We start from the raw sequence: 26,912 nt of genomic DNA, 5'->3' as shown, positions 1-26,912 counted from the left end.
ATTAAAGCATAATATGAAAGGCATTGAATTTAAAGGATTTACAGAAAACAAAAATCTTCCAGGATACCTCCTATTTGAAACTGTGAATGTGTTGCAAGTCTTTGGTAACAGAATTTGAGAACAATTCCAAATGCATTCCACATTTATTCATAGTGGGTGCAAAGCACCGTCCAAAAGGAAAATTACCAAACATTTCTTCTCTGTGTGACTGTGTGCAGAGGGTACAGACCTATAAATACCTGGGAGTGCAGCTGGATGATAAATTGGACTGGACTGCCAATACTGATTCTCTGTGCAAGAGAGGATAGAGCCGGCTATACTTCCTTAGAAGACTGGTGTCCTTCAACATCTGCAATAAGATGCTGCAGATGTTCTACCAGACAGTTGTGGCGAGTGCCCTCTTCTACGCGGTGGTGTGCTGGGGAGGCAGCATTAAGAAGAAGGACACCTCACGCCTGGATAAACTGGTGAGGAAGGCAGACTCTATTGTAGGCATGGAGCTGGACAGTTTGACATCCGTGGCAGAGTGACGGGCGCTCAGCAGGCTCCTATCAATTATGGAGAATCCACTGCATCCACTAAACAGTGTCATCTCCAGACAGAGGAGCAGCTTCAGTGACAGACTGCTGTCACTGTCCTATCACTGACAAATGTCAATTCCACCCGGGGGGGGTAAACGTTAACATTATTCAAAGTTATTGTCTGTTTTTACCTACATTTTTATTACTCTTTAATTTAATATTATTTTTTTTTTGTATCAGTATGCTGCTGCTGGAGTATGTGAATTTCCCCTTGGGATTAATAAAGTATCTATCTATCTATCTATCTATCTATCTATCTATCTATCTATCTATCTATCTATCTATCTATCTATCTATCTATCTATCTATCTATCTATCTATCTATCTATCTATCTCTTCTCAGTTGTCAAGCAGCTCAGCCATCAGCCATAAGACCCCCTAGGCCAGTCTGTTCCTCTGGGCACCTATTAAACATTGTGTACTGCTCTACAGAATTTGTTCTACCATATTTCCTTCTATCTCTTCTTTACGTTGTTGCTTTATTTTTAAATGTGGTGGCATTTCCGTTCATGAATGGCAAGCATCCTGAAGTGGCATTCCAGTGCAGGAAAATACCCCTTTCAATTGCAGGATGCTGTCCTAATGAAATTCAATTTCCTCCCGCTACCTTGTGGCTGAAATCACAACATACTTTGATTTTTAATTCAGTCTAATTAGGCTGTGATTACAGTCTGCCTTGGTCGCTGTGTCCTAAGGTCTGCATGTCAATCGACTTTAATCACATCCTTGTTCAAATGTCTTAGGCATTTATGACATGTTTGAAATACCTTCAGATTAAATAGAGAACAGCACATTGAGAATTAAACATCATAAGATACACAAGATCTTTCGTGGTAAATTCTGGAAAAGATGGGAGGCAAAAACATGAAAAAACTTACATTAACACGACTGATACAAACGGAATTAACGGGAAGCTGCAAGTATATGAGCTTTGTGACAAAACCTTCTAGAAAAAGCGCAGCACCATTTGGTAAAAGATAATGTCACTGCAGGTTAAGTCTGTTCTCCTTATGCTTTGAGCTTTAAATCCTACTTTCGTACAATAGTGTACACATGAGCCACGTCTTTACTAATAGCAACCCATTCGTGGACGGCATTTTTAATCTTCCCGAACAAGTCTGTGTCATCCATACCCATCTTGGCCAGTTTTGGCTTTTTTTTTTTTACCGTACCGTGCTGTAAATAGCATATTCCCAATTCGTAGTAGAACTGCAATGACTCATTTCTTTCTAACAGTTGCTAAGCTCTTTAGAAAATGCAAAATATTGGAGGGAACTATGGAATCCTAAAGAGATTTTCCATGTAGGAACAGAAAGGCTTGGAAGGTGGCGTTGCAGTGAGTTTGCGCGATGGATGAATTTATTTGAGCGGGGTGAACCCATTTACCACCTCCCCCCAAACGGCAGGCTTCGACAACATGGGGATTCCGTTAAGAAGTGTCAGGGCTAGGCATGCTGCTGGTGTGCACGTACAAGGTCTGGAAGCCATTAGGCGCGAGTTTACAGGGATTCGGACAGAGAGGCTTTCTTTCTTCCTCCTCCTTCTCTTTCAAGTCGCAATCAGTAGTCGGATTTTCTCCCTCGAAACACCACAATGGACGCGTTGTACGGCGGAGCTGAAAAAAGCCGCAGAAATGCCTTTGGCGCAGCTTTGTGCGACGTCATGGATTCCTGAGCGCCGGCTTCGCAGGAAAGCCCTGAGTCCGCGACATGGATCCGCTCCAGGGTTACCATGGAGACACAGATAAACAGGAGGAAACACTGAGGGAATCCCGTTATTTTACAGAATTCAACCACTATAAACAGTCAGAGCTCCTCGAGAAGTCGAGCAGCGCCAAGCAGAGCACGGGCCAGGCCGAGCTGAACAGGAGAATGCGCACGGGCCCCAGCGAGTCCCCACCACTGCCCATATGTACAGAGAGCCTGCTGCATGGAGGCTGCTTCTCCCGCACCATCGCATCATGAGGTCCATGGATCAAGGTAGGGATGAGCGGCATAGCGCGACTCTCCGGCAGATTGGGGCGCAAACATTAGTTAAATAAGACGACAATACGAGAAAGGGGACCAGTGACGTAAATATTTCAGAAAGCTATTGAAGGAAAAGTTTTGCAGTAATCAGAAAATTTTGTATACAGTTATTACCAAAAAGTACTAATTTTATCTGTATGTCAATTTGGTCCAGCAAAAGAGACAGAGCGGAGTTTATTTCACTGATTAATTCCTTTAGGGTGACATGCACGCCGATTTATAGAAATTAGTTACGTATCAGTGGAAAGAAAGGGAGTGTGTAATATAACAGTTTTTAAATGAAAATAAAATTGACATTTAGTAAGATGGAAATTGGTACCCACGTTAGTCAGTGCAAATTTATATCGATCTCTTAACTATGTAAATATAAAAATGTCACTAATTGGATAGTGTAAAGTAAAGATTTCTATATTCATTTTTAAATTACGTAAACGAGAAAAAAAAAGCTGTTTTAAATAAACTGTATTTAGATTTTTTTTTTATAAAAACTGATGCTGATCAGAAAGGTTTATATTCTTTCAAACAGACTGTCAGCTTTTTCATGTTTAACGTCACCATGTATTGGATTAAGTGTTTTTCGGAAACGAATGACTTTAAAATAATATGTATGAACTTTAAAATAAATCTAGAAATGTTGACACATCCAAGAAACTGGCTGTGCATTTCAGTGACTTAATGGTGCTAAAAGGAAATGAGCACTGCCTAGACTGCACAGATTTACATAAACGTGTAGAGAGTAATATAAATGGAAAACTGACTGAAGTAGAATATTCAGAATGACCTAGAATACTCTTTGGTAACAATGGATTTGAATGTGGGCTGCTGGCACAGTCATTAGTACTTCTGTTTGGTCATTGTCCATGTGGAGATTACATTTATATAGGTCATTCTGGCTTTGTCTCACAGCTCAGAGTTGTTAGGGTAAGTGAGATGAAGACTTTAAACTGGTCTGGTATTAGAAAGTAACTGCCTTATGATGGACAGATATACCATTCACCCTTAGTTCCTGCTTTGTTATAGTGGTTTTGGGGTTGCCCCCTCCTCACTTCCAGTCACTGGGATAAAGTGAGTTCAGAAAGTGGTATATTTAACGTATTAGGAAATTAGACACGTTTTACACTTTTTTCTTGTTTGTATCATGTGAGTAATTCATTATTCATTAATAATAATAATAATAATAATTCATTACATTTATATAGCGCTTTTCTCAATACTCAAAGCGCTATCCACACAGGGAGGAACCGGGAAGCGAACCCACAATCTTCCAAAAATTATTCATTTTTGAGAACATCTTTGTGTATAGGTAGTAGATCATTTTTGTTTTAAATCATTAACAGAGAAAATTACACTGAAAGTGATAGTACATTTTATTGAGAGAATGTAATTAGAACCATAGCACTATTGATCAGAATATTCCAAAAGAAATATGCTGGGCATATCTGGTTGTTGTGTAAATGTGGCAATGCTTGTACTTTATGACAGAGGACAAGTGGAATGCTGCTTCAGGAGCACAAATGACTAGATGGCAGAAGCAGTCTTTTAACAAGAGCACAATGATGTGTGAGCAGGTGGCATTGGAAGCGATTATTAGCAACCCAGAGATGAACACAGGGGAAAACAGTGTCACAAGAAGGAATAAGTCTTCAAGGATTATTTAAAGTTCAAAATTTCTGACAGCAGAGATTCTCCCATTATGGAGCTTGGGCTCTATAGTTGAAAATAACACATTTATTTTAGCTGATCTAGAGAGAAGAGGCACAGTGAGTACAGTGTATGTGCTGACATAGAAATACAACTGGGTTTTGAGTGTAGGGAAAACATATCTAGTAAGAAGAAGCATTCTGGGTGAGCTAGAGCAATGAGAAAGCAGTCATCCATTTACTTCCCAAATTTTACTTTTTGGTGAAGTAACTAATCATTACAACAAAAAAGTTAATGAAGGGGTACACTCATATGAAATTATTGGTGTAAAAGGTGGGAAACTGGCACTAGTTTGAGGCTTGTTCATATTTTAACTGTACTTAACAACCATTAAAGAAGAATATTCCTAAGGGAATATACTCTGAAAAGCCAAAGGTTAAGGCTACTAAGTAGACAAGTATCTATCTAATAAAAATGTACTGAAATAGAAATAAATCACAAAGGAGAAATAAAACTTAACAAACAAAAGGTTTAATATCTTATAAAAAAGGATAATTTGCATAACTAATATTTTTCAAGACAACTGACATTTCACATTACACATCCATCTGATAGGATGTACATATACAAGAAAAAAACAGACATCTGTATTCATATACATTACAATACAGAAGAAAGGGGTGATATAGGAGCAGTGATCAAAAAAGTGAGGTCAAAGTGAAAACATGCTTTTCATGTTATTGCACTGACTTATAAAAGGACAATTATATCATCATTTGTGACATCAGTACTCTCACATGGCAAAGGCCAAGCACAAGAGGAAGCCAAAGGAATTTATATATATACTGTATGTATTAAAAAATAAAGCTACATTAACTAAAAAAAGAAAAGAATACCATGACAGAGTATATGTTTAATCAAGTGAATTTTAGTAATTATTAACCTAAATGGTGACTGCAGGTTATCATTCAAGTTATCAATGTAGTGGTTTAAGGACTGTTTAGCACTGTTCAAGGTGGGGAAAAGGTCAAATAAAGCTACTAAATAGTTAAAACAAATAGAAAGTAATGGCAGTAATATTTAATTGTTTTTTCATCTCTTCAGGAAAGTATTTTTTATTGCCATGGATTGTGTAGTTGACAGAAATCATTCTAGTTATTAATTGGATAATGGAAACAAATGTTCATGTTACTTAGTACCGGAAAACCTAGAATTTGGTTTGTGACCTTTGACTTTTGGCTCAAGTTCTTAAACAAATGCAGTGCCAATGGTTTTTATGTTGGTTTTCCATTGTCCAGATGCAGTGTTTTGGCCTGTGAATCTTCAACATTGATTGATGCATGTATTGTTTTCCTAGATGGCCGCGCTGGCTGAGAGGCACTTATTTTCTGCACATGTTGTGCCTCAATGTCAGGTGATGGTTTCTGTGTGCCAAGATTTGCCAGCGTTAATGTGTTGTTCATGGTTAGTAAAATTACAAACATCTGAAGAGAGCAGTGCAGGAGATAGGCTGAGGTAGCAATTGGTTTTGCTCTTTACCAAGCCATGTTTATATTCAGTGAGGAAGGCAAGGCAAAATTGTTTTGCATATTTGAATCTCAAAATATGCCTGTGAGTTACAAAGCTTCTTTGTATGATGTCATATTACATTTGTAACATTCAGAAAAATTATTCCATATGGAACAACTCACAGAGTTTACAGGTGGGAAAATAATAATTTAATTTTAACAATGTAATTTTCCAATTTTGTTATAATAGTCGGCAATCCGGTGTCAGCAAAAGGAAATTAAAAACTACAGAGGCATTAAACTCAATTTCTTAGGTTTAGCAGAGATGTGAGGGAGGTTGCAAAATCTCAATGTAATACTTTTGCAATTGCTTAGCTGATACCTACATTAAGAAAAAAATGTGCAGACGTTATAGCTCAATATGCAGACAATATACTGGTCAATGCAGGGGTTTAAAATAAAGTCACAATGGCCACTTGACTCAAACTGATGCCTTTTAGGGGAATATGATGTGTTTTTGTGATAGGTAAATTAAACACCAGGATAAATTAGAAAAATACTGTAGTCATCTTGAACTGTGTCCATGAGGTTTGCAAACATGGATTGTGCTTGGTGAACAACTGTTATCTTCACATTATTGTATATGTGCCCAAACTGAATTATGCAAATTAAATTAAAATCCGAGTTCTTCTACATTTGCTGAATTATATCATTCAGCCTTAATAAAAGAAACTCTAGGCATAACTTGACAGAACTTATGTAATTATGCACAAAGAATCAGAAAAAAAATTAAATGAGTGCAATACATTCTTATTTATGGTCCTGGATGTTGTATTCCATACAGTAACAGCTGAGATAAAAATATTCAGCCCTTTTCATACAAAACTGTTTTTGGATCAACCTTTCAGTTATTTTATATTCCCTACTGAAAAACACAAAGACTTTATTCTATTTTTAATGCTTTTTATCAGAATCTAGAGATATTTGGGTTCTTTTCAATTGGGTTGTTTGCAGTTTTCCGATTATCTTCTTATGTTTCTTTTCTCCATTTCATTTGCTTAGTTTATGTTTAGTTGTTTGTGTCAACATGCTACCAATGTAATATTACACACCACAGAAGATTTATTAATATGCTGCAGGTATTGTTGCCATGTCTCTGCCAATGTGTGATGGATCCACCATCATTCTACATAAAACACATTGGAGTCAGAAAGGGGACAGAATGAATTTGGTTTTTAATAAAATATAAAAAACGTTTTTATTATATTAACCAGGTGTTTAAGCTGGAGGAACACTAAATGAGTTAACACGATTTCTACTTGGAGAGCAGGTCAAATTTAAGAACAGCAGGTACTGAATCTCATTGCCAAACTGTACAACTTGGAATCAATGAATGATTACATGATTCCTTCATTACTTTTTATCAACTCTTATTGTGCTTCAAAGTTTCACAAGATGGCCTAATTTCATCAGATAATCAACACGAACTTATGTACTTAAAACCTATTTATTGAATAACCACTTAAAGAATATGTTGCTTTCAGCTGCAATTTTGGCACAACTTTTTTTCTTTTTCCAAATGAACTGACCTATGCTAAATTTAAACTTCAACAAGCTACTTCTATGTATTCACAGTCCAAAGCACTTGTTTTATTCTTTTCTTGCCTATACTGTTGTTCTTGGCTATTTGTGGGCATTATATGCTGTGCACGTCTGCCTGAGGTTTCATTCACTGTCAACTCTCACATTTACAATATGCAATCCCCTAAGACTGGCAAGTTGCTATGATAAAATCAAATATGTTTGATTTTGTTGTAACAAGCTGAAGAGCGCTGTGACTGAGTCTGACAGTCATGGGTGTTTGCTACAACCGCCCACTGACTTACTCTGATTTTCCTTAAGTTATATAAACGAAGGCTACAACACAAAATTGGAAAGCAAATGTGGAGTGTGACACCAGGCTTCAGTTTAGGATTAGGTCACTGTTTGTTGGGAGACTGGTTAAAGATTTTCATTGCACCTGAGAGCAAATTAGTTAGGAATTTAGTGCTTAGTGAAGAACAGCAACAAAGACACACCTTTGTATTAATTGAGAAGAAAGGAAAGTATTTGTATTTATTTCGAAAGGGAATAATTAGCAGGGAAAACAGCAATTAGAAATGTTAGTGCTTAGATATAAAAAAGCAACATAGAATTTTAGTGCTTCCAGGAAAATAAAATAGGAAAACATTTAGAAAGAACATATACAAATACTTATTAGGATAAAAGGAAAGGAATTCTTGTTTAATCAGCGCTGGTGCTTTGATTTTAACAAACATCATTTATTCCTGACCTTCTCTCTTTAGAATGAGTGTTCTGTAGATCCATGAACACAGAGATTGGCAGGCCCTTGATCAAAACGTTTGGTTTACAAGAATTTGTTTTATGTACTGTATCAATGAGAACCTCACCCTGTCACACAGAAATAGTGCAGCAACCCTGTCCAGGAACCTTATTTCCACAGCGGATCATCTTTTTCCATATCTTCCTGTACTCTGCGTCTTGCTCTGTTACACCCATTATCTTCTGCGTGTCCTCTCTCACCACAACCATAAACCTTCTCTTAGGTCTTCCTCTTTTCCTCTTGCCTGGCAACTTTATCCTTAGCATCCTTTTCCCAATATACCCAACATCCCTCCTCTGCACATGTCCAAAGCAACACTATCTCGCCTCTCTGACTTTGTCTCCAAACTGTCCAACCTGAGCTGACCCTTTAATTTACACGTTCTTAATCCTATCCGTCCTTGTCACACCAAATGCAAATCTTAGCATCTTAGTATTTGCTTTTTGGTCAGTGCTACCGTCCATAGCCTATACTGTAGTATATAACATAGCTGGTCTCACTACTGTCCTATAGACCTTCCCTTTCACTCTTACTGATACCCATCACAAATTACTCCTGGCACTCTTCTCCAGCCACTCCACCCTTCCTTCACTCTCTTTTTCAATTCTCTTCCACAATCCCTGTTACTTTGTACTTTTGATTCCAAATATTTAAACTCATCCACCTTTGCCAACTCTACTCCCTGCATCCTCACCATTCCACTGACCTCCCTCTCATTTACATACATGTATTCTGTCTTGTTCCTACTGAGCTTCATTCCTCTCCTCTTTAGAGCATATCTCCACCTCTCCAGGTTCTCCTCGACCTGCTCCCTACTCTCTCTACAAATCACAATGTCATCAGCAAGCATCATAGTCCATGGAGACTCCCATCTAATCTCGTCTGTCAACCTGTCCATCAACATTGCAAATAAAAAAAAGCACTTAGAGCCAATCCCTGATGTAATAGCGTCACCACGATGAATGCATCTGTCACTCCTACCGCAGACCTCACCACTGTCACTCTTCCCTCATACATATTCTGTACAACTCTTACATACTTCTCTGCCACTCCCGACTTCCTCATACAATACCATAACTCCTCTCGAGGCATCATCTCATATGCTTTGTCCAGGTCCACAAAGACACAGTGCAACTCCTTCTGGGCTTTTCTCCATCAACACCCTCAGAGCAAACATCGCATCTGTGGTGCGCTTTCTTGGCATTAAACCATACTTCTGCTCACTAATCATCACCTCATTTCTTAACCTAGCTTCCTCTACTCTTTCCCATAACTTCAGGGTGTGGCTCATCAATTTTATCCCCCTGTAGTTACTACAGCTCTGCATATCCACCTTATTCTTAAATATCGGCACCAGTACACTTCTTCTCCACTCCTCAGGCATCCTTTCACTTTCCAAGATTCCATTAAACAATCTGCTTAAAAACTCCACTGCCATCTCTGCTAAACACCTCCATGCTTCTACAGGTATGACATCTGGATCAATGGCCTTTCCATTCTTCATCCTCTTCGTAGCTGTCCTTACTTTCTCCTTGCTAAACTGTTTCACTTCCTGATTCAGTATCGCCACATCATCCAACTTTTTCTCTCTTATTCTCTTCATTCATCAGCATCTCAAAGTACTCTTTCTATCTGCTCAACACATCCTCCTCGCTTGTGAGTATGTTTCCATCCTTATCCTTTGTTACCCTAACCTACTGCACATCTTTCCCAGCTTGGTCCCTCTGTCTAGCCAATTGGTACAGGTCCATTTCTCCCTCCTTAGTGTCCAACCTCTCATACAACTCATCATACGCCTTTTCTTTAGCATTCACCATCTCTCTCTTCACCTTATACTTTATCTCCTTGTACTCTTGTCTACTTTCTGCATCTCTCTGACTATCCCACTTCTTCTTCAGCAACTGCTTCCTCTGTATACTCTCCTGTACATCCCCATTCCACCACCAGGTTTCCTTTTCTTCCTTCCTCTGTCCAGATGTCACCCAGAAGCACCCTTCTTGCTGTCACCCTTACTACTTCTGCTGTAGTTGCCCAGCTGTCTGGTAGCTCATCACTGCTACCCAGTGCCTGTTCTACCTCCTCCCTGAACTCAGCCTTGCAGTCTTCCTTTTATAACTTCCACCATTTGATTCTTGGCTTTGCCTTCACTCTCTTCCTCTTCTTGGTCCCCAGCGTTATCCTACAAACTACCATCCTATGCTGACTAACTGCATTTTCCCCTGCCACCACTTTGCAGTCTAGAATCTCCTTCAGATTGACCCTCCTGCATAGGATATAATCTACCTGTGTGCATCTTCCTCCACTCTTGTACGTCACCCTATGTCCCTCCCTCTTCTTAAAATAATGTACATATTCACCACAGCCATGTCCATGCTTTTTGCAAAATCCACTATCGTCTGACATTCTTTATTCCTCTCCTTGACACCATACCTACCCATCACCTCCTTATCTCCTCTGTTCTCTTCACCAACATGTCCATTGAAATACATATGCGCCAATCACCGATCTCTGTCCCTTGGGTACACTGTCCATCACTTCATCCAACTCATTCCATCCATCGCACACCCAACTTGTGGGGCATCACACCTTCAGTTTCCAGCTTCATAATCATCACTCTGTCCCACACTCTTTTCACCTCCCAAACATTCTTGACATACTGTTCCTTCAGAATAACCCCTACCCCATTTCTTCTACCATCCACATCATGATAGAACAATTTGAATCCACCTCCGATCCACCTAGCCTTACATTTACTCTCTTGCACACACAATATGTCAACCTTCCTTCCCTCCATCACATCAGGTAACTCTCTCCCCTTACCAGTCATACTGCCAAGATTCTCTGGTAAGAAATATTTCTTTTTATTTTCGATTAAAGATATATAATTTGACATTAAGGAACTGAGCCATCCTGGAAATGTCATCTCAGACTGATTGAAGGCCACCAAAAACCCACCCCGGTTGTATAGTTCTTTGTATTGCTTATTTTTGCTGATATTAGTTATTATTTAAATAAAATAATTTTTATGTAAAAGTTTAAACTGAATTTCTGTGCCTGAATTTGTACTAGTGAAAAATTAATACCGATTACTCCTTGACTAACTGGCATCCCTTAAGGGCTTAAGCAGATGTATCTATGAAGTCCCATGTTAGTGGTAAACTGGGTTGAAGTAAAGGAGTGAAAGTAAAGATAGTGGTGTCTCTGAGGGTAGGGATGTACACTGGCACTCAGAAGGTTGCTGGTTCGAATCCCGTAAATGCCAATAGGGACTCTGCTCTATTGGGCCCTTGAGCAAGGCCCTTAACCTGCAATTGCTGAGTATTTTGAGTAGTGAGAAAAGTGCTATATAAATGGAAAGAATTATTATTATATATTTTTAAAATTATGTTTATTGTTATTTGTGTTTTAGTACTTTTGTTATTATTTTTGAAATGTAATTATACCATTATTTCTTTTCATATTTTTTCATTGTGCTATTGCACAAGTTTCTTTTAATGGGGCTTCCATATGGTTTATGCTAATGGAATTTGTTATTGGTTTTGTTCTTTTGGCATGTTATTCATGGTGAAACCACAGCACAGCTATAAAAATTTACAGTGCACTTACATTGTCAAAACCATCGATAAGACCTAAGGAAAGACCCTACTAAAATGCTAAGTATTGAAAAATATTTTTTTCTGGTCAATGACTATATACAGTATAAGTGTTTGACCTTGTGTTTTGGATTATGTCTTGGTTTAGATATTTTATTGCCTCCTATTTTTTTCCTTAATTCCTTTGAAATCATCCCTTCAAAGCAATATTCTCTGCTGCTCAACTCAATTATAAGCGTATGTTGAAAAGCTTAAGTTCAACATGTACATCACAGAATTTGGAACTTCATAATATAATCTTTTTCTAAATGAGAATCCTGCAGTAAATGGTGGAGATGAAATAAAGCTGCAATATTGTTTTAAAAGAAATTCTGTGAGATTAATGTAGCACTGTAGATATTTTCCTGAAATTTGTAGGTGCATATGATAACACCCGTACTTTTAAAATAATAAAATATCTTATCTTCAGTTTCTCATTTAAAACCCCATAATTGAAAGATAAAACCGGTTTTGATTATTTCATGTGATTTTTCAAATATATTAGGGCACTAAATTAAATAATGAAAACTATTTTTCTTCATCAAAGTTTTTTTTTTATAAAACCAATTTTTTAGCTGTCAATTATAGTTTTTTGTTGGTTTCATACTATAATTAATTAAATATTAATATTTTATTTTAATAATAATTTGTTTGAATTATCCATCCATCCATTTTACAACCCGCTGAATCCGAACACAGGGTCACGGGGGTCTGCTGGAGCCAATCCCAGCCAACACAGGGCACAAGGCAGGGAACCAATCCCGGGCAGGGTGCCAACCCACCGCAGTGTTTGAATTATAAATTTTATAATATTAATCTATGTTTAAAGCAAAATGGTTCTTCTATTTGATAGTAAGGTCAGAATATAGCTGGAATTGTAGCAGGTAGCAGCATGTTTAGACCAATCCTTCCACTTAGCAAACACACCTCAAATGTGTATCAGTCAGTTAATCAGTGCACTTGTAAGTGATGAGTGGAGAGTTTCTTTTTTTGTTGTATTGTTAATTCACATTATGACCTCTAGAGGTTGAGTGAATAGAACTGATGTTTTTTGCTATATTTGTGAAATATTTCTTGTAAAAAAATAGAGACACAACATAATAGGTTTTGTGAAAAAAAGCTTATTTTGCCTATTTTGGAATAAAACTTTGCGACTAGGACAAATAGAGTGCCCCTCACACTGTCTGCTTTATTTGTGTTGAGGAACTAAGATGAAGAACAAAAGGTAAGAAGGCGGGTATGCTTTTGGCATTCTGATGATGTGGAGGAAAGAAAAAATCATAGTGATGATTGTTATTTCTTTTCCTTCAAAATTTAAGGATATAACAAAAAGAATTAGAAAATAATTGTTTATCCTAATCTTCCATTAGGAATAAGACTTGTACCACATTGACTCGATAGGCCAATCTATACTCCGTCTGACAGTTTTGATTATGTAGAAACAATCTCAGAGGGAAAAAGTACTTCAGGTGACAATGAAGAATCTGTCCCATCATGTTCAAGCAACATGCTACAGCCGTTCACTTGGGAAGAACTTAATGGTTTAGTAAGAGATGTAGGCTTTTCCAGAAATGCTGCAGAGCTCCTGGTGTTCCAATTAAAAGATAAAAGCTTATTACATCCAGACATAAATTTCTCTTGGTACTAAAATAGAGAAGAAGCATTTGCAGCATATTTCAAGAAAGGTGGAACCTTGGTTTACTGTAAGTGGCCTAGTGTAGAAATTTGGCAGAGATGACAACGCAGAAGAATGGAAGCTATTTATAGACTCATCTAAAAGGAGTACTTCTTCATAGCAATAATAAATATGCATCAGTACCTGTTGCTTATTCTATGAATTTGAAACAAACCTAAAAAACTTTGAAAATATTTTCAGAAAAATTAACTACAATGAGCACTATTGGGTCATATTTGGGGACCTCACCATTCTGTGTATCTCACTGGGTGAGGAATCAGGGCATTCAAATTGCTTATGTTTTCTCTGTGAGTGGAACAGCAGAGCCAATAGTTTACTTGGGTTCAGAAGGAATGACCAGCTAGAAAAAAGCCACACTTTGGTGCCAAACACATCATTAGATCAAGCTTGGTGGATCCAGATAAAGTGTTGTTGCCATTGCTTTATTTTAAACTTGGTATATTGAAAAAGCTGCGGTGGGTTGGCACCCTGCCCAGGATTGGTTCCCTGCCTTGTGCCCTGTGTTGGCTGGGATTGGCTCCAGCAGACCCCCATGACCCTGTGTTCGGATTCAGTGGGTTGGAAAATGGATGGATGGATATATTGAAAAAGTCAGTCAAAATTCATTCAAAAGATGGAGCCTGTTTTATGTATTTGTGCCAGAAGTTTCTGGCTTTGTCTGAGACTAAGTTGAAAAAAGGAATTTTGCCGGATGTGATATTAGAAAACTGATTTCTGATGCAGAATCTGATGGTGTGATGAACTAAGTGAATCTAGGGTATCATTTAATAAAGTAATTTTTTAAGTTTTTAGGTACAATAAAAACCTAAATGATAAAGAAATTATAAAAAATGTATTATTTAAATTTAAGGAATTGCTTTGCAACATAGGTCTTAAAGTTCATATTTTGGATTCGTAAGTCTTCAAGTGATGGATGAAGAATAGACGGAAAGACTACATCAAGATATCAAAGACAGGGAAAGAAGGTACCAGGGACATTGAAATGGTATTGGTAGCGGACTACTGCTGGATGATTCATAGAATCATAGCACCAGAAAAATTCTGCAAATGTCTGGGCAACCAAACTAAGTTTTGGAACAAAAAAAACCTAAGAAGTGACAAAAACTAGAGAAGTCATATGTAAGTCAGTGAATATATATTATTATTTTTTTATGGATACTTTTAAAAAATATTACATAGACTAAATTTTTTATGTTAATTTGATTTAGAATTATATTTTATGCATGAATAAATTGTGTAATTTATTAAAGCTTTGATCAGTTTTTTTTTCAGTTTTGTACTTAAATGTGATGCGATGGGAACATTCTAATTATATTTTTTATTGTGTTCACTAATGCAAACAAGTTAGAAAATCTTTGTATGGGGTAACATTCAAGTGAATTCCAGGGATGTGCAAGTTCAGTAGGTAAGTTCTACAACCTTCTCAACCTATTTCATGGTTGCAGGGGCAAGAGCCTGTCCCACCAGGATTGGGCAAAAGACTGAAAATAGGCCTGGACATGATTCTAGTACATCACAGGTGCCAATTGTCAGTTAACATAAGCTAAAAATAAACAAACAAATAAATAAAAACATTTGTGATTACTTTCTTCTTTGCATAAGTAATATTAATGAAACGGGACTTGCAAAGCTATTCAGTAATGACAACAGAAGTAAAAGGCAAACTTTATTATAATGAGTGACCATTATGGGTATCAAGTGAATGTGGCACATTGATCCTCTCATTGATTTGTCTTCCGTTTAATGCCTGCTTTATAACATCATCAACAGCAAAGTTTCAGGGCACAGGAAAAAAAAAAAAACACTTTCACAATTGAACATATAGTATTCCAAAAAGTGCTTGATATGGCCACAAATAAATAGCATTATTGTCTGTTTTTGCATGTTTGTTAGTCAAACTTAAGACAAGTTTGAAACTTGTACTGGGGATCTGTTTTCCATTAGTTGTGGCTACCATAGTTGAAAACAGGAAAGCACAAATTGGTGTAACTGCTATCAAGGTAAAACTGAAACAGTGAACTAATTCGTAGTTGAACTTGCACAGAATGCTTCTCCGTTTTAAGTTTGCGGATTTGCCAGTGCTTTTCAATTGGAGATTTTGAAATTTTAAAGTTTTGTACAGTATGATCTATTCAGGCTATCTCAATGACAATGGAACTGTTTCAGCAGATTTTCTTGAAGAATAAGTATGACATATTTCAACAAAATTGGTTCACAGGGGGCTGAGTTGTTTTCATGCAGACAAACAGATGTACAGACAGACAGAGGGCTATCCCAATAGGTGTTTTGCACATTATATGTGAAAATACCTAATAAAAATGACTAATCACAATTAAAACTATTTTTTTGCTTAATTTTGCAGTTTTGTGTTTTGATAAAAGAATCTTCAGCATACTGTTACATGGATATTTGGCTGCTTTTATTTCACAGCAGGATTAGTAATAACAGCATTGGAGTAGAAGAAAATCCTTTCTGCTTTCCTTAAGTACATTAGGTGACAAATTAGCAATAGTCACTATGGTCAGCCAGCCTTGAATTTGGAAAACACACCAGAAACTTGATGTGTGGCCTTAGGTATTTTGTGTACATGTCTTTGCTTTAATGTTAAAAGTGAATTGTGGCTTATGAACAGCAACACTGGACCCATTAAAATATTGTGCTATTTTGTGTGTCAACAGATACATGTGGTCTTTAAATTTAACACCCACTACATACCATCTGTTGCTGAGATAGCTAGGCACATTTATAGGAGCCAACTATTTAGTGACAGAAATTCACAAAACACAAAAACATAGAAAATGTTCCAATGGAAAATGCTCCAAAACATGAGAAGTGAAAGAATGCAAGAAGCTAACATATTTGAGCAGTAAAGAATACTAAGAATGATCACTGATGAGATGAAACAGTTTACTTCAATTCTGTTATCTGTTGAAGAGCTTCAATATAACAAACTGCAGCTGCATATGTGCAATACAAAAGTCACTTCAAGGTGGGAAAACATACTGCATGCTAAAATGGTGTAGGGTTACGCAACATGTAATAATTAAAAGCAGCATAAAGTATCACAGTAGCTCTCATAAGACAATAACAGGTAAACTGGGTATGAAAGATTGTAGGATGATTCCAAACTTCACCCATTTAACACACTTCATAACAGAAAGTGCCTTTTTTAAGAATGTTGAAATTTAATAGGTGCTTTCATTGTTATTTTCTTATCCCTGTAGTAATTCTAGCTCTTGGAATTTCAGCAAGTTTTCTACGAGTGCATTAATTGTTGGCAGTTGAGTAGCAATTCATGATATTAAATGATGACTAGGGGGCTTTGCCCCCTGCTCGCTTCGCTTGCCAACCCCCGTGTTTGGTTTTCCGGATACACACTTTTAAGATTTTTTTTTGTTTGAATTGTTGCTATTTCAGTAGTTTCACTTTTATTTCTGAACTTCTGTAAAAACAATATTTGGAATCTTTCGAGTCCCAATGTGCTGAATCTTTTTAATGAGGTCAATGAGTGAGATGTGTTTAATGACTTTGTACCATAATTCAGGATAGGTTTCTCTGTTTGGAATTTCAGCACAGACAAAACGATCCACATCATCATCAGTTAATAATTTTTTTTGCAAAGTAACCAAAAAATGCATGTGAGGTAAACTCCGTTTTTGAAATTCTCTTGACTTAAACTTCAAAGCCTTACAATATTTACATACTTCGGACATATCACCTATGTCCATATATTCGATCTCTATTCACCCTTTCGTTATTTCTCCGAGTAATAATTTCTCTTTCTTTGCGCTAATGCGATGTTTACTTTCTTTGTTTTGACACTTTCATTTTTTTCTGCTTTCATATTCTGTATCTTGCTCTGCATGTGTTTCGTGCCTACGTTTTTTTTGAGGCTTTTGAATTCCAGTTTTCATTATCTCTAACCTGCTCTGCATGTGTTTGGCCCCCTTGATTTTTAACCTTTTATGACATTTTACTTTGTTTTCTACTCTGTCTTTTATTTCTAACCTCACTTTATCCTGCTTTTGTTTCAATCACAACTGGTCAATGGTGATTATTTTCCCTTTCTCAAGTAATAATTTCCATTTGTTTGCGCTCCTGCGATCTTTACTTTCTTTTTTTTATACTTTCTAATTTTCCTACTTTCATATTCTTTAAGTTTCTCCTCATGTGTACCGTGCCAGCGTTTTTTTTTTGAGCCTTTCGAATTCCATTGCTTTCATAATCTCTGACCTGCTCTGCATGTGTATAGCGCCAACGTCCGGATTGGACGTGCTTTTTTTCAATTCCACTTGTTCCGGGCTGATAATTACTTTCCTTATTTTCTGAATTTTTTTGTCTCTTTAACACTTTTGAGTCTCTTTTCTCTGCGCTGCTCTCTTCTTCGCTTAGTCGTCTACATTTCATCTATAACATATTGTCCTTATACGCTTTATATGTGCTGAGAGCTCTGCATCTGTGTGTGCTCAAAGCCAAAACACGACTGAGTGTGTTGCTGCCTGTGCTCTTATTTGGTTGTAAGTAGGGCGTGTCTTGCAAGAATCTCATGTTCTACGTCATCGCGAGATGGTCCTGGGTCAATTTCTTGGCACAAAGTCTCATGTTTAAGGTCCCCACGAGATGCTCTGTGGCCAATCTCTTTAGTCTTGCGGGTCTTTTAAGTGTCTTCTGTGATCTTAACGTGAAGATCACGTCTTGACGCCCTACTGTTTCTCTGCAGGATTTTTTTTTTATAATAGAGAGATATCCTTGCATTTTTGCTTCTCTCTTACTTGCTGTCTTTTACTTTCTTTCAAGTCCATGTGTAGAATCTTTTCTGTTTTCATGATGATTAATTTATCTAAGGTTTGTTTTTTAAAGGTTTCACCAACAACATAGATTCGTGAGGAGGTGGTTTTGTATGACACTGATTTCTGACATTTGTGCATATATATAGTATTTATAGTACAAAAGGCCTAAAGTTAGTGCACCGTCTGCCTACTATATCAGTATTTATGAGTAAAAACACATTCTCTCACAACTGTATATATTGGAGACTTTTTGACAAGGGATTATTTTTTTGGGGGAATCCTAATTCAACAACAATTAAAACAAATACCTATGTCCTCATATTTAGGACAGTGCAAACCACTCCACTACCATGCCACACTGAAAACAAAAAAAAGATAAAAAAATATTGGCAAAAAATAAAGTGTTTCCGCATGTTTTTGAAAAGGGAATTAGAAAGTGGAGAAATGTGGAAAAACATTAAATTGTCCATTTTTAAAATTACACTTGTCGAAACATTTTTTCAAACTCTTTGGACATAATACATTTATGTCTGGCATATATTGCTAGCTTTAACACAGTTTCATTATTGCCTAAATGTTCCTGCTTAATTGCACATGTACTATGAAGTTGGTGTAGTTTGCTTTTCTCTTAATTGTTACATTATGCTATGCTGTATTTGATATTGCGAATTTTAATTTACTTCAAAAACAATTTTCTGTTTAGGCATTTAAGTGCCTTCTTAACATATTTTAAAATAAAAAGTGTAGTGATTTGTTAAATGTGTAGTATGATGTACAGAGTGCTGTTTGTGTAAGATTTGATACTTCTACCAAATGAACTAAACCAGGTTTGAACTCCAGGTGGTGCTGCCTCCTGTTACTTTTACTTGGAAGAGTTTCTCTGCCTGCTGCTGCATGCTTTGTTGAAAAGAGACCTCGTCAACTTAAGTTTCAATGAAAATTTGATTTTAAAAAAATCCACTATATGTTACTGGGTGAATAGCTGTTATGAAAATGCTTCAAGTCCTTTCATTGAAACCTGAAAATTCTTAATATGAACATTTAAAGTACTGCATTGAATATATTTAATGTTTATTTTATTATACAGATAGTAAACATAATATGCTTTTTATACTGTGTTATAATATAATATTCTTAAAACAGTTTAATCCAGTTCATGGCTCTGAGAGACAAGAGCTTCTTTTGGCAGCATCAGATGGAAGGCAAGAACTAGGCCAGAAACGGGTGCTAGTCCGTTGCAAGCTCCACTCACACAACCTCACTCACATTCACAGAAAGTTCAATTTGGCATAATCTGCATGATTTAGGGACAGACAATGATCTGTGGGCTTTGAACCCAAGATGCTCTGTGTGTGGCCAGAACTATGTTAGTGGCTGCTTAGGGCCCATTTAGCAAGTTATTTGTTCAATGGAGCAAAGTCCCCTTCCAAATAAATTGTTCAGTAGTGATTGCTTGTGAGTGAGTAGCAGGCTCGTCAAATGTCAGTGATGCCACCAAAAGAAGTGTACCCATCAGGAGCAGAGAAGCAGAAGAAGACATAAGAAGAAGAAGAAGATAAAAAGTTTTTTTTTGGCCTTTAACTATAATTTTATTTCATTTGTTTTGACTTGTAGTTGGAGAATGAAAGTCTGTTGAGACTGTTGTCTGTAACATAATTTGAATCTCTAGAATGTATTAACAGAAGCTCTGTTATACGTATTATACAGTATGTCATATTATGAAACAAAATTAGCCATTTGGTGATTTATGAAATTTATGGACATTTTACTTGTGTAGAATATTCACAGAATACTTGTTTCTTGAAGTTAGCTTTTAATTGTACAGTACTAATTGTATTATGTGTCCTTTATAGCAGTGATCACACAATTTAACAAGATCAGCCTGATGGGAAGGTGAGATGCACAATTTTTAGCTGGTACTTTCCCCAAACATGATATGGCTGCAGAGTCAATACACTATTTTTACTCACAATATTTTGCAAAAAGAGTTCTATTCTGATGATGTGGGATTTATGCTAAATCTATTGCTGTTTTAATGAATCTTCCTGGGAATCTTTTGAAAAAGGTCAAGTGACCAGGCAAGTGATGAAACTGCAGGTGAATTACACTGACACAAACCTGCCTTATCACATACAGTTACACCGTAGACAAGCATTTCAGTGAAGTCAATGATTACTTTATACTTTCTACACTTTTATTACTTAAATGCAGAAATAACTGGAGTAATGCTAACAAGCAGCTTACTGTCATTGCTCAATAAAAAGTTGTCATATATTTGAGCAAATATATGAGAAGATTATTTATGATGTCAAAGCAATTTATATCCAGTACCTGTTTAAGTGAAACCACTTCCCATTCAGCAAATAAGTTAAAATAATTGTGTTAATTCTGTTAGTAACTGTTTTTCCTTTGTAGATACCAAAGACACTGCTCTTTGTTCTGCTACCATCCCAACCTGCATTGTTTGTAATATTCTGTTATTTATTAAATTCGTTTTTTATTTTTACATTATCCTTATTGTTATGTATATGTATTTATTGTTTTGTAATTCAACTGCTATCTTTTTCACACTATTTGTTATATTTAATTTTGTTGCTGTTAATATATAAAAATTGACCCTGTCTCATAAGTAAAATTAAAATCTGCCTTGGGGCCCTATAAAGGTTAGGAACAGTGTATGAATAAGGCACTGTCCCTCCTCGGTGCTAAATTGGATTAAGCGGATTTGACAGTGTTGTTATATTACAATGCAAGTTTCATTGTAACAAAACTCACTACCGGTGTCTCATGTTTTGCAGCTTGCAAACGCATGTAATGCACGCGCGTTGATCTGAGAACGGGCATGCGCTGGCAGGGAACAGGAAGCCAAGCTCGCTCTCGTCGCGCACTGTCACTTTTACACTCGGTGTTAACGAGTTGGCACACGCTTTTTGGGCATTTTGTTTTCTCCACATTAATTCGAGTATTAGTGCGCATTTTTTGATACTTTTTATTTTATGTTGTTCCAGTACCGGTTGTTTACCTTACAGTATATTTCTTTCAATGGAACCGAAGCTTTGAAACAGTTAGGGGAACCAAGACTGTTTATTTCAGAATTTGTTTTCCAAAGAAAAAAAAAAAGAGACAGAGAGACTGAAAGGGTTAAATTAAACCCACAACTGAGGCCAGATGACCTCGTCTTACGCCGACAAAGGCCCTGATAATTTAGGGTCCGAAGAAGTAAACTGCCAGGATGAGTTAGACTTCTCAATTCTGTTTGAATACGACACCTCGAATTTCGAGACCGCTGAACCAGGTTTGTGACGCCTCTATATTATATTCCTCCTCAGGTGAAGAAGGCAGGGGGAGGGTGTCGAGGGTTTGGATGCAGGATGACTGAATTTTACAAACTACAAAATAATTAAATGTTAGTTGTGCAGGTGCATTAAAATTGAAAAAAGAAAAGATAATTCTTTTAAAACCGTCTGCGTGAAGAAAACTATGTTTTCATCTTCTTGTTAGTGTTTCCTTTTCTGTAAGACACATTGACATGTGCATTTCTACAGGACTCAGAGTTGAAAGTAAGGTGCTACCGAAGAAAACATATGGGTTCATTTGAATATTAACTAAATATTAATAAAATTATTTAAAAAATACATTGGGCTCTGGTTAATTAAATACACCTCTCGCATTTTCAGGAAGTTAACAGTAATAAAACCAGCTTGTTTCTAAATGGACAAAAACGAGCACCTGACAGCCTGTGGCCTTCAAGCACAAGGATTAGCGGGAGGTTTATACAGTACAATAGTTTTTCTAATATTTGATCAGAGGGTCTGCTTTACACATGTAGTCAACATTCTGTTTACCAGACTGATGAATGCAAATGGTCATACGTAACCTACATTTAGTAAAAGGGCAAAGGATAATGTTGAGAGTTTACTATATTAATTTTTATTTTGGTATAGTCTGCTTGTCTGAATATCCAGGAACAGTCATACATACTTCTATTTAAAAGTGGACCCCTCACTTGTCATTGGTTCCATTTGACAGTTAAGCATTAGTAACCTTATATATGTCAGGTATGTAGAATGGTAAAATGAAAAAAAAAGTAAAATTCTGTTCAAAACTACAGTAAATAATGACAAACTCTTTAATACAAATTATTTTAAAAGATGTGTTTTTTTTTTAAGCCAAACTAAATCACAACTTTCTTATCATTGCTTCCTGCTTCAGTGTTATATTGTAGTGTTTCTTATCATTGCTTTGGAGTTACATTGCAGTGTCTGCTTTTGAAGAAGCAAATTTGTCTGCCATTTTTTTTATTTAAAGTCATGTAGTGAGACTCTGTAACTAACTGCTGGGCACCAGTATTATAACATATTGCAACAAACTGATCACTGTCACCCGCCACAGGTCTTTTATGCACCTAATGAATATCTAACTGAAAATAATTTTTGCTGCAAAGCCAGCTTCATTCAAAATCAAGTCTCATGGTTACAGTATGAACCACAGGCACCATGCTGAACAAACAGATTGGTGTATTTGTTATTTTGCTGAAAACAACTGTTTAACCATTGCATGTTTAAACAAACTTTACAGGTTCTAGGGGCCTAGGGAAGCCATCAAAATGACAAATGTACAAACACATAGTGATTGGGGTTGTCACAGCCAAGGTTATTATATTTTTGCCTTTTTATATTAGTTTTTATTTCTATGTTTTTTCTGAACTTGCTTGGAAATTCAGTTTAGTTTTAGTTTTCCTTCATTGTGTATTTTTAGTGTTAATTTAATTTTTATTTCACAAATACATTTCTGTTTTATTTTTATATGTTAGTTTCAGTTTTAGTTTTAGTAATTATGGTATGGTAAAGCTTAATGAGCAGAGTAAGAGCAGGGCATAGGTTTATGGACAAGCACAAAATGACAGAAACAGCATCTGAGATTAGGAACAATATATATATACTGTACATTTTCTAAACCAGCTTGTCCAGAGCAGGATTGCAGGAATCCTGTAGCCTACCCAAGCAGGTTTGGATGCAAGGCAGGAAAATTCTCTGGTATGCAATATGTATGGCATGGCTGATAAAACAAGAACAAAAAGAATATGATAGATTTTAATTGTCTATTTTAAGAGAGAGTGAAAATTTGAGAAAGAGGGACAAATATTTTAATATATAATTCTGCTACTGGGTTATTTTCACAATATCTGGTATTTTCAGCTGTGAATATAAACTAAAAAAAAGATAAATTAATAAATATAGACTAAACAAAAAACACATTAGTATGTTTGGTTTTCCACCAATTGGCAGACTTTCTTCACCTACCTACCTGTAGTTCAGTAGAGACATTGCCAACTCAGGAATTTTACGTTTGTATCACTTTGTTGTTAAACAATGTTTTTAAAGCAAAATTGATTGGTCAGCAACAATATGATGATCTTGTATGTTGACCTTGTCAGTCTCTTGATCAGTACCATTTTATTTTCAAATAAGATTTCTCTTGTGTAAAGTGGCAGGTGAATTATTCTTAACAAAATGCAGGCACCTGAGAAATAAACTGAAATGTTACTCACTCGTGATTTTTCTGTCCATACAGTAGTGGTTTTGTTGATCAGCACATTTCGACTTCAGGTCGTTAAATTAAATCTTGATATACTAGAAGCGCAAAGAAATGCTGCAGCAAATCATAACGGACGTCACACTCATAATGTACCCTGGAATTTGGCTTAGTGTGTGCTACTGTTAGTTTATAGTTGCTATGTACATATTGTATCTTTGGCTCAATCAGAATTACAGCTAACATGCTGTCATTTATCAACAGGCTGAAATTCTGTAAGGGATTATCTGTATCCAATACTTCTCTTTTGAGCCCCAGAGATCCAGTGAGCAGCAGCTTTGAAAGCTACTGAGCACATTTAAAGTAAAATCATCACCTTGGTATGCTTCACTACCACATGAACCACTCTATCATGCTGTCACTATCAGCTCCTGAAGAACTGTCACTCTTATAACACAGTAATTTAGTTTCTATTTCACATGCTTTATGTGCCCATATTCAGTTTGCTTTGTCACCGGAAATGCTGTGTGAACACCCGCCCTCAACACCAGCCGCTGTTCAATGGAAGAATATATGCAGGCGGCTTGTGAGGGATGACTTTCTGTTTTAGAGTTAAAAGTTACAAGGGATCAAGACTAACAGCAAGAATATTTCATCAAAAATGAAAAATAAAAATATTTTAATTAAATTATTATTTTATTTCAGTTGGCCTTTCCAGCTACTTTAATAGTTTTGTTTTAGTTTTAGTTTTTCATTGTGGTTTTGTTAATTATTTTATTTCAGTTTATGAAAATGTTTTTTTTATTAATAATTTCAGTTTTGATTTTAGTTTTCGTTAACTATAATAACCTTGGTCACAGCTCACCTTGTTCCACTGTATGTGTATTCATGCCCTAGTGATTTATCTCTCCACTCTGATGCATACCTGTAGAGGTTTTAGCCAGCCCCTCATTATGTTCCGTTAAGCATGTAGTTTCATATGACACTTGATTTCTGGAGCCTCATTAGCGTCTATTTAACACACAGGCTCTCTTAGCTTGCTCCAACTGTACAGCTTTTGTTTGATCTGTCCTCTGGTACATTAGCTACCTCAGCTCCTACACCATAATTCTGGATTGCCTTGCCAGGTAGTATTGGTACTAGTATTTAAATATTCCCATGAGTTTGCCTGACTTCCTTTAATGAACCTTCAATAAGCTGTAAGGAAGGCAGGATACCTCTAGAAAGGTGACTGTTGCTTAAGTAGGTTTCTCGGTCCCATCTGTAATTGCTTAGTCAGGTAGCACGCTGCTTTATCTTCAGCAAGTAGCTGAAACTTTTGCTTTGACCTGATGGACGCTACTCTGTTAAATACCAGAGATACAGCACATGCAACAGGTATATTTATAAGCTAAGTGTGTTTTTTTAATTATGCAAGGGAAACATTTAAAGGCGTCCAGTGTTTTCAGAATTATTTATTTTGCTGGGTCTCTTGGCAGCCTTTTCAGTAATATGAATTTTAAGACAATCTGGTATGCACTTAGTTGTAGTTTAAGAGACTGGTCCCAGTGTAGGTGAGGCAGATTTAGGAATTGTAAAAAACTAATGCTGTAAACTATGTTAATTTTTTTTAACATATTCTCATTCAGACCAGTGAAGCATATTTCTGTGATATGTCAGGTCAGATCAGGTTGGGGAGCATGCACTTGGATCCTTGTTGGCAACCCCCCAGGCAGACACACGGTCCAGTCCCACCAGGGCCAGGTGTTGCATGGGCGTCCCCTTGGTCTGGTCCATCCATTTGGGTCCTCAACAATGAGGATCCTGCAAACCGGATCACCTTAGGGAAATTGTGCCACGTGGTCGTAGTGCTGTAACTGACTATCCCTCACAATGCAGGTAATTTGCCTCATTCGGGACTCCAATCAGCAACCGCTCGATCAACACAAAGTCAAACCAGTGGGTACTCAAGGATTCTCCAAAGAGACAGTACCGAAGGAGTCCAGTCTTCATCTCAGGTCACTGGATAGCATCCATGTCTTGCAACCATATAGTAAGACAGGAAGCACCAGGACTCTATAGTCCTGGACCTTCGTCCTTTTGCATAGATATTGGGAGCATCACACACCCCTTTCCAGAGACCTCATGACCCCCCATGCTCTCCCAATCCGTCTACTGACTTCATAAGAAGAGTCACCATAGACATGAATGTCACTGCTGAGGTAAGTAAACCTCTGTACAAGGTCGACACTCTCGCTGCAGACAGACATTCTGCTGATGGCTGTACCTAAGAGGTCATGAAAGGCCTTGATCTTCGTTTTTATCCAGGACTATTGCAAGCCCAGACACTCAGACTCATCACTTAGTCTCGCGAGAGAAAATAGGTGAAATACAATGTCATCTACTAGATAGCAAAAATATTAATGTTTATTAATTTATGGAAGTGGACCTTAAGTACAGGGTCACAGTGGTTAACACAGTAACCTTAAGGGTCCAGAATCATGCATTCAAATCCCATGCCGGGTAATTGTCTGTGTGGAAGAATGTTTTTCCTGAATCTGTTTGAATTCTCTCTGGGTTCTATGGTTTTCCTCCTACACTTTTATGACTATATGATTTCCACAAGGCAGAGAATATGAATTGCAGAATGACGCATAAAAATGTATTTTAGATATAAACAGGGACATGAAAGGAATTAAGAGATTATGGGGGAGATTATTACATCATTTCTGAACATATTAAATGTTTGAGTAATATGTTCTTATATCATCTAGGTAATATGTTAATATTTGTTGTTGTTTTAACAAACACAGTTCTTTGCAGGAATTCTGTCTCTTTGTTTCATGCAGGGCATCCAGCACTTGAATGTTAGTAATGACACGTGAGTTAGGCAGTTGCATGGGATTAATAATGGGAGGAAATGTCATAGTGATATATAGTGATAGTCATCACATACATCAAAAAAACTAAGAAACAAAGTCTTAACTCAGAATTTCAAGGTACTACAATATTCTAGTGATTTTTTTTATGAATCAGCTTTTCTGAAGTAAATCTTTAATGTGCCTCAAATGATAGTCTCTCTCCTTATGTGGAGATTGCTGACTATCAGAAGGAGGCAAAACAGTAATTTCCAAGTAGTG

The 26,912-nt window shown here is 36.7% G+C and overlaps 1 protein-coding gene across 3 annotated transcripts in view; it reads left to right on the top strand.

Moving 5' to 3' along the window:
• Positions 1–1,903: 1,903 nt before the first annotated feature.
• Positions 1,904–26,912, top strand: part of nfatc2a (nuclear factor of activated T cells 2a) — a 318,663-nt gene continuing 293,654 nt past the window's right edge. For 2 of the 3 annotated variants that reach the window (XM_028811905.2, XM_051932996.1), the window contains exon 1: positions 21,138–21,553. In XM_028811905.2, coding sequence (XP_028667738.1) covers positions 21,427–21,553 — 127 coding nt within the window. In that variant the 5' untranslated portion in view covers positions 21,138–21,426. Of the gene's footprint in view, positions 2,561–21,137; positions 21,554–26,912 lie in introns of those variants that run through there. The other variant, XM_028811906.2, reaches the window with a different exon arrangement.

The sequence above is a fragment of the Erpetoichthys calabaricus genome, chromosome 10, assembly GCF_900747795.2.
Source record: "Erpetoichthys calabaricus chromosome 10, fErpCal1.3, whole genome shotgun sequence".
Classification (NCBI taxonomy): Eukaryota; Metazoa; Chordata; class Cladistia; order Polypteriformes; family Polypteridae; genus Erpetoichthys; species Erpetoichthys calabaricus.
The sequence above is the reverse complement of the archived record's forward strand: the minus strand, read 5'-3'. Positions and strand labels throughout refer to the sequence as shown.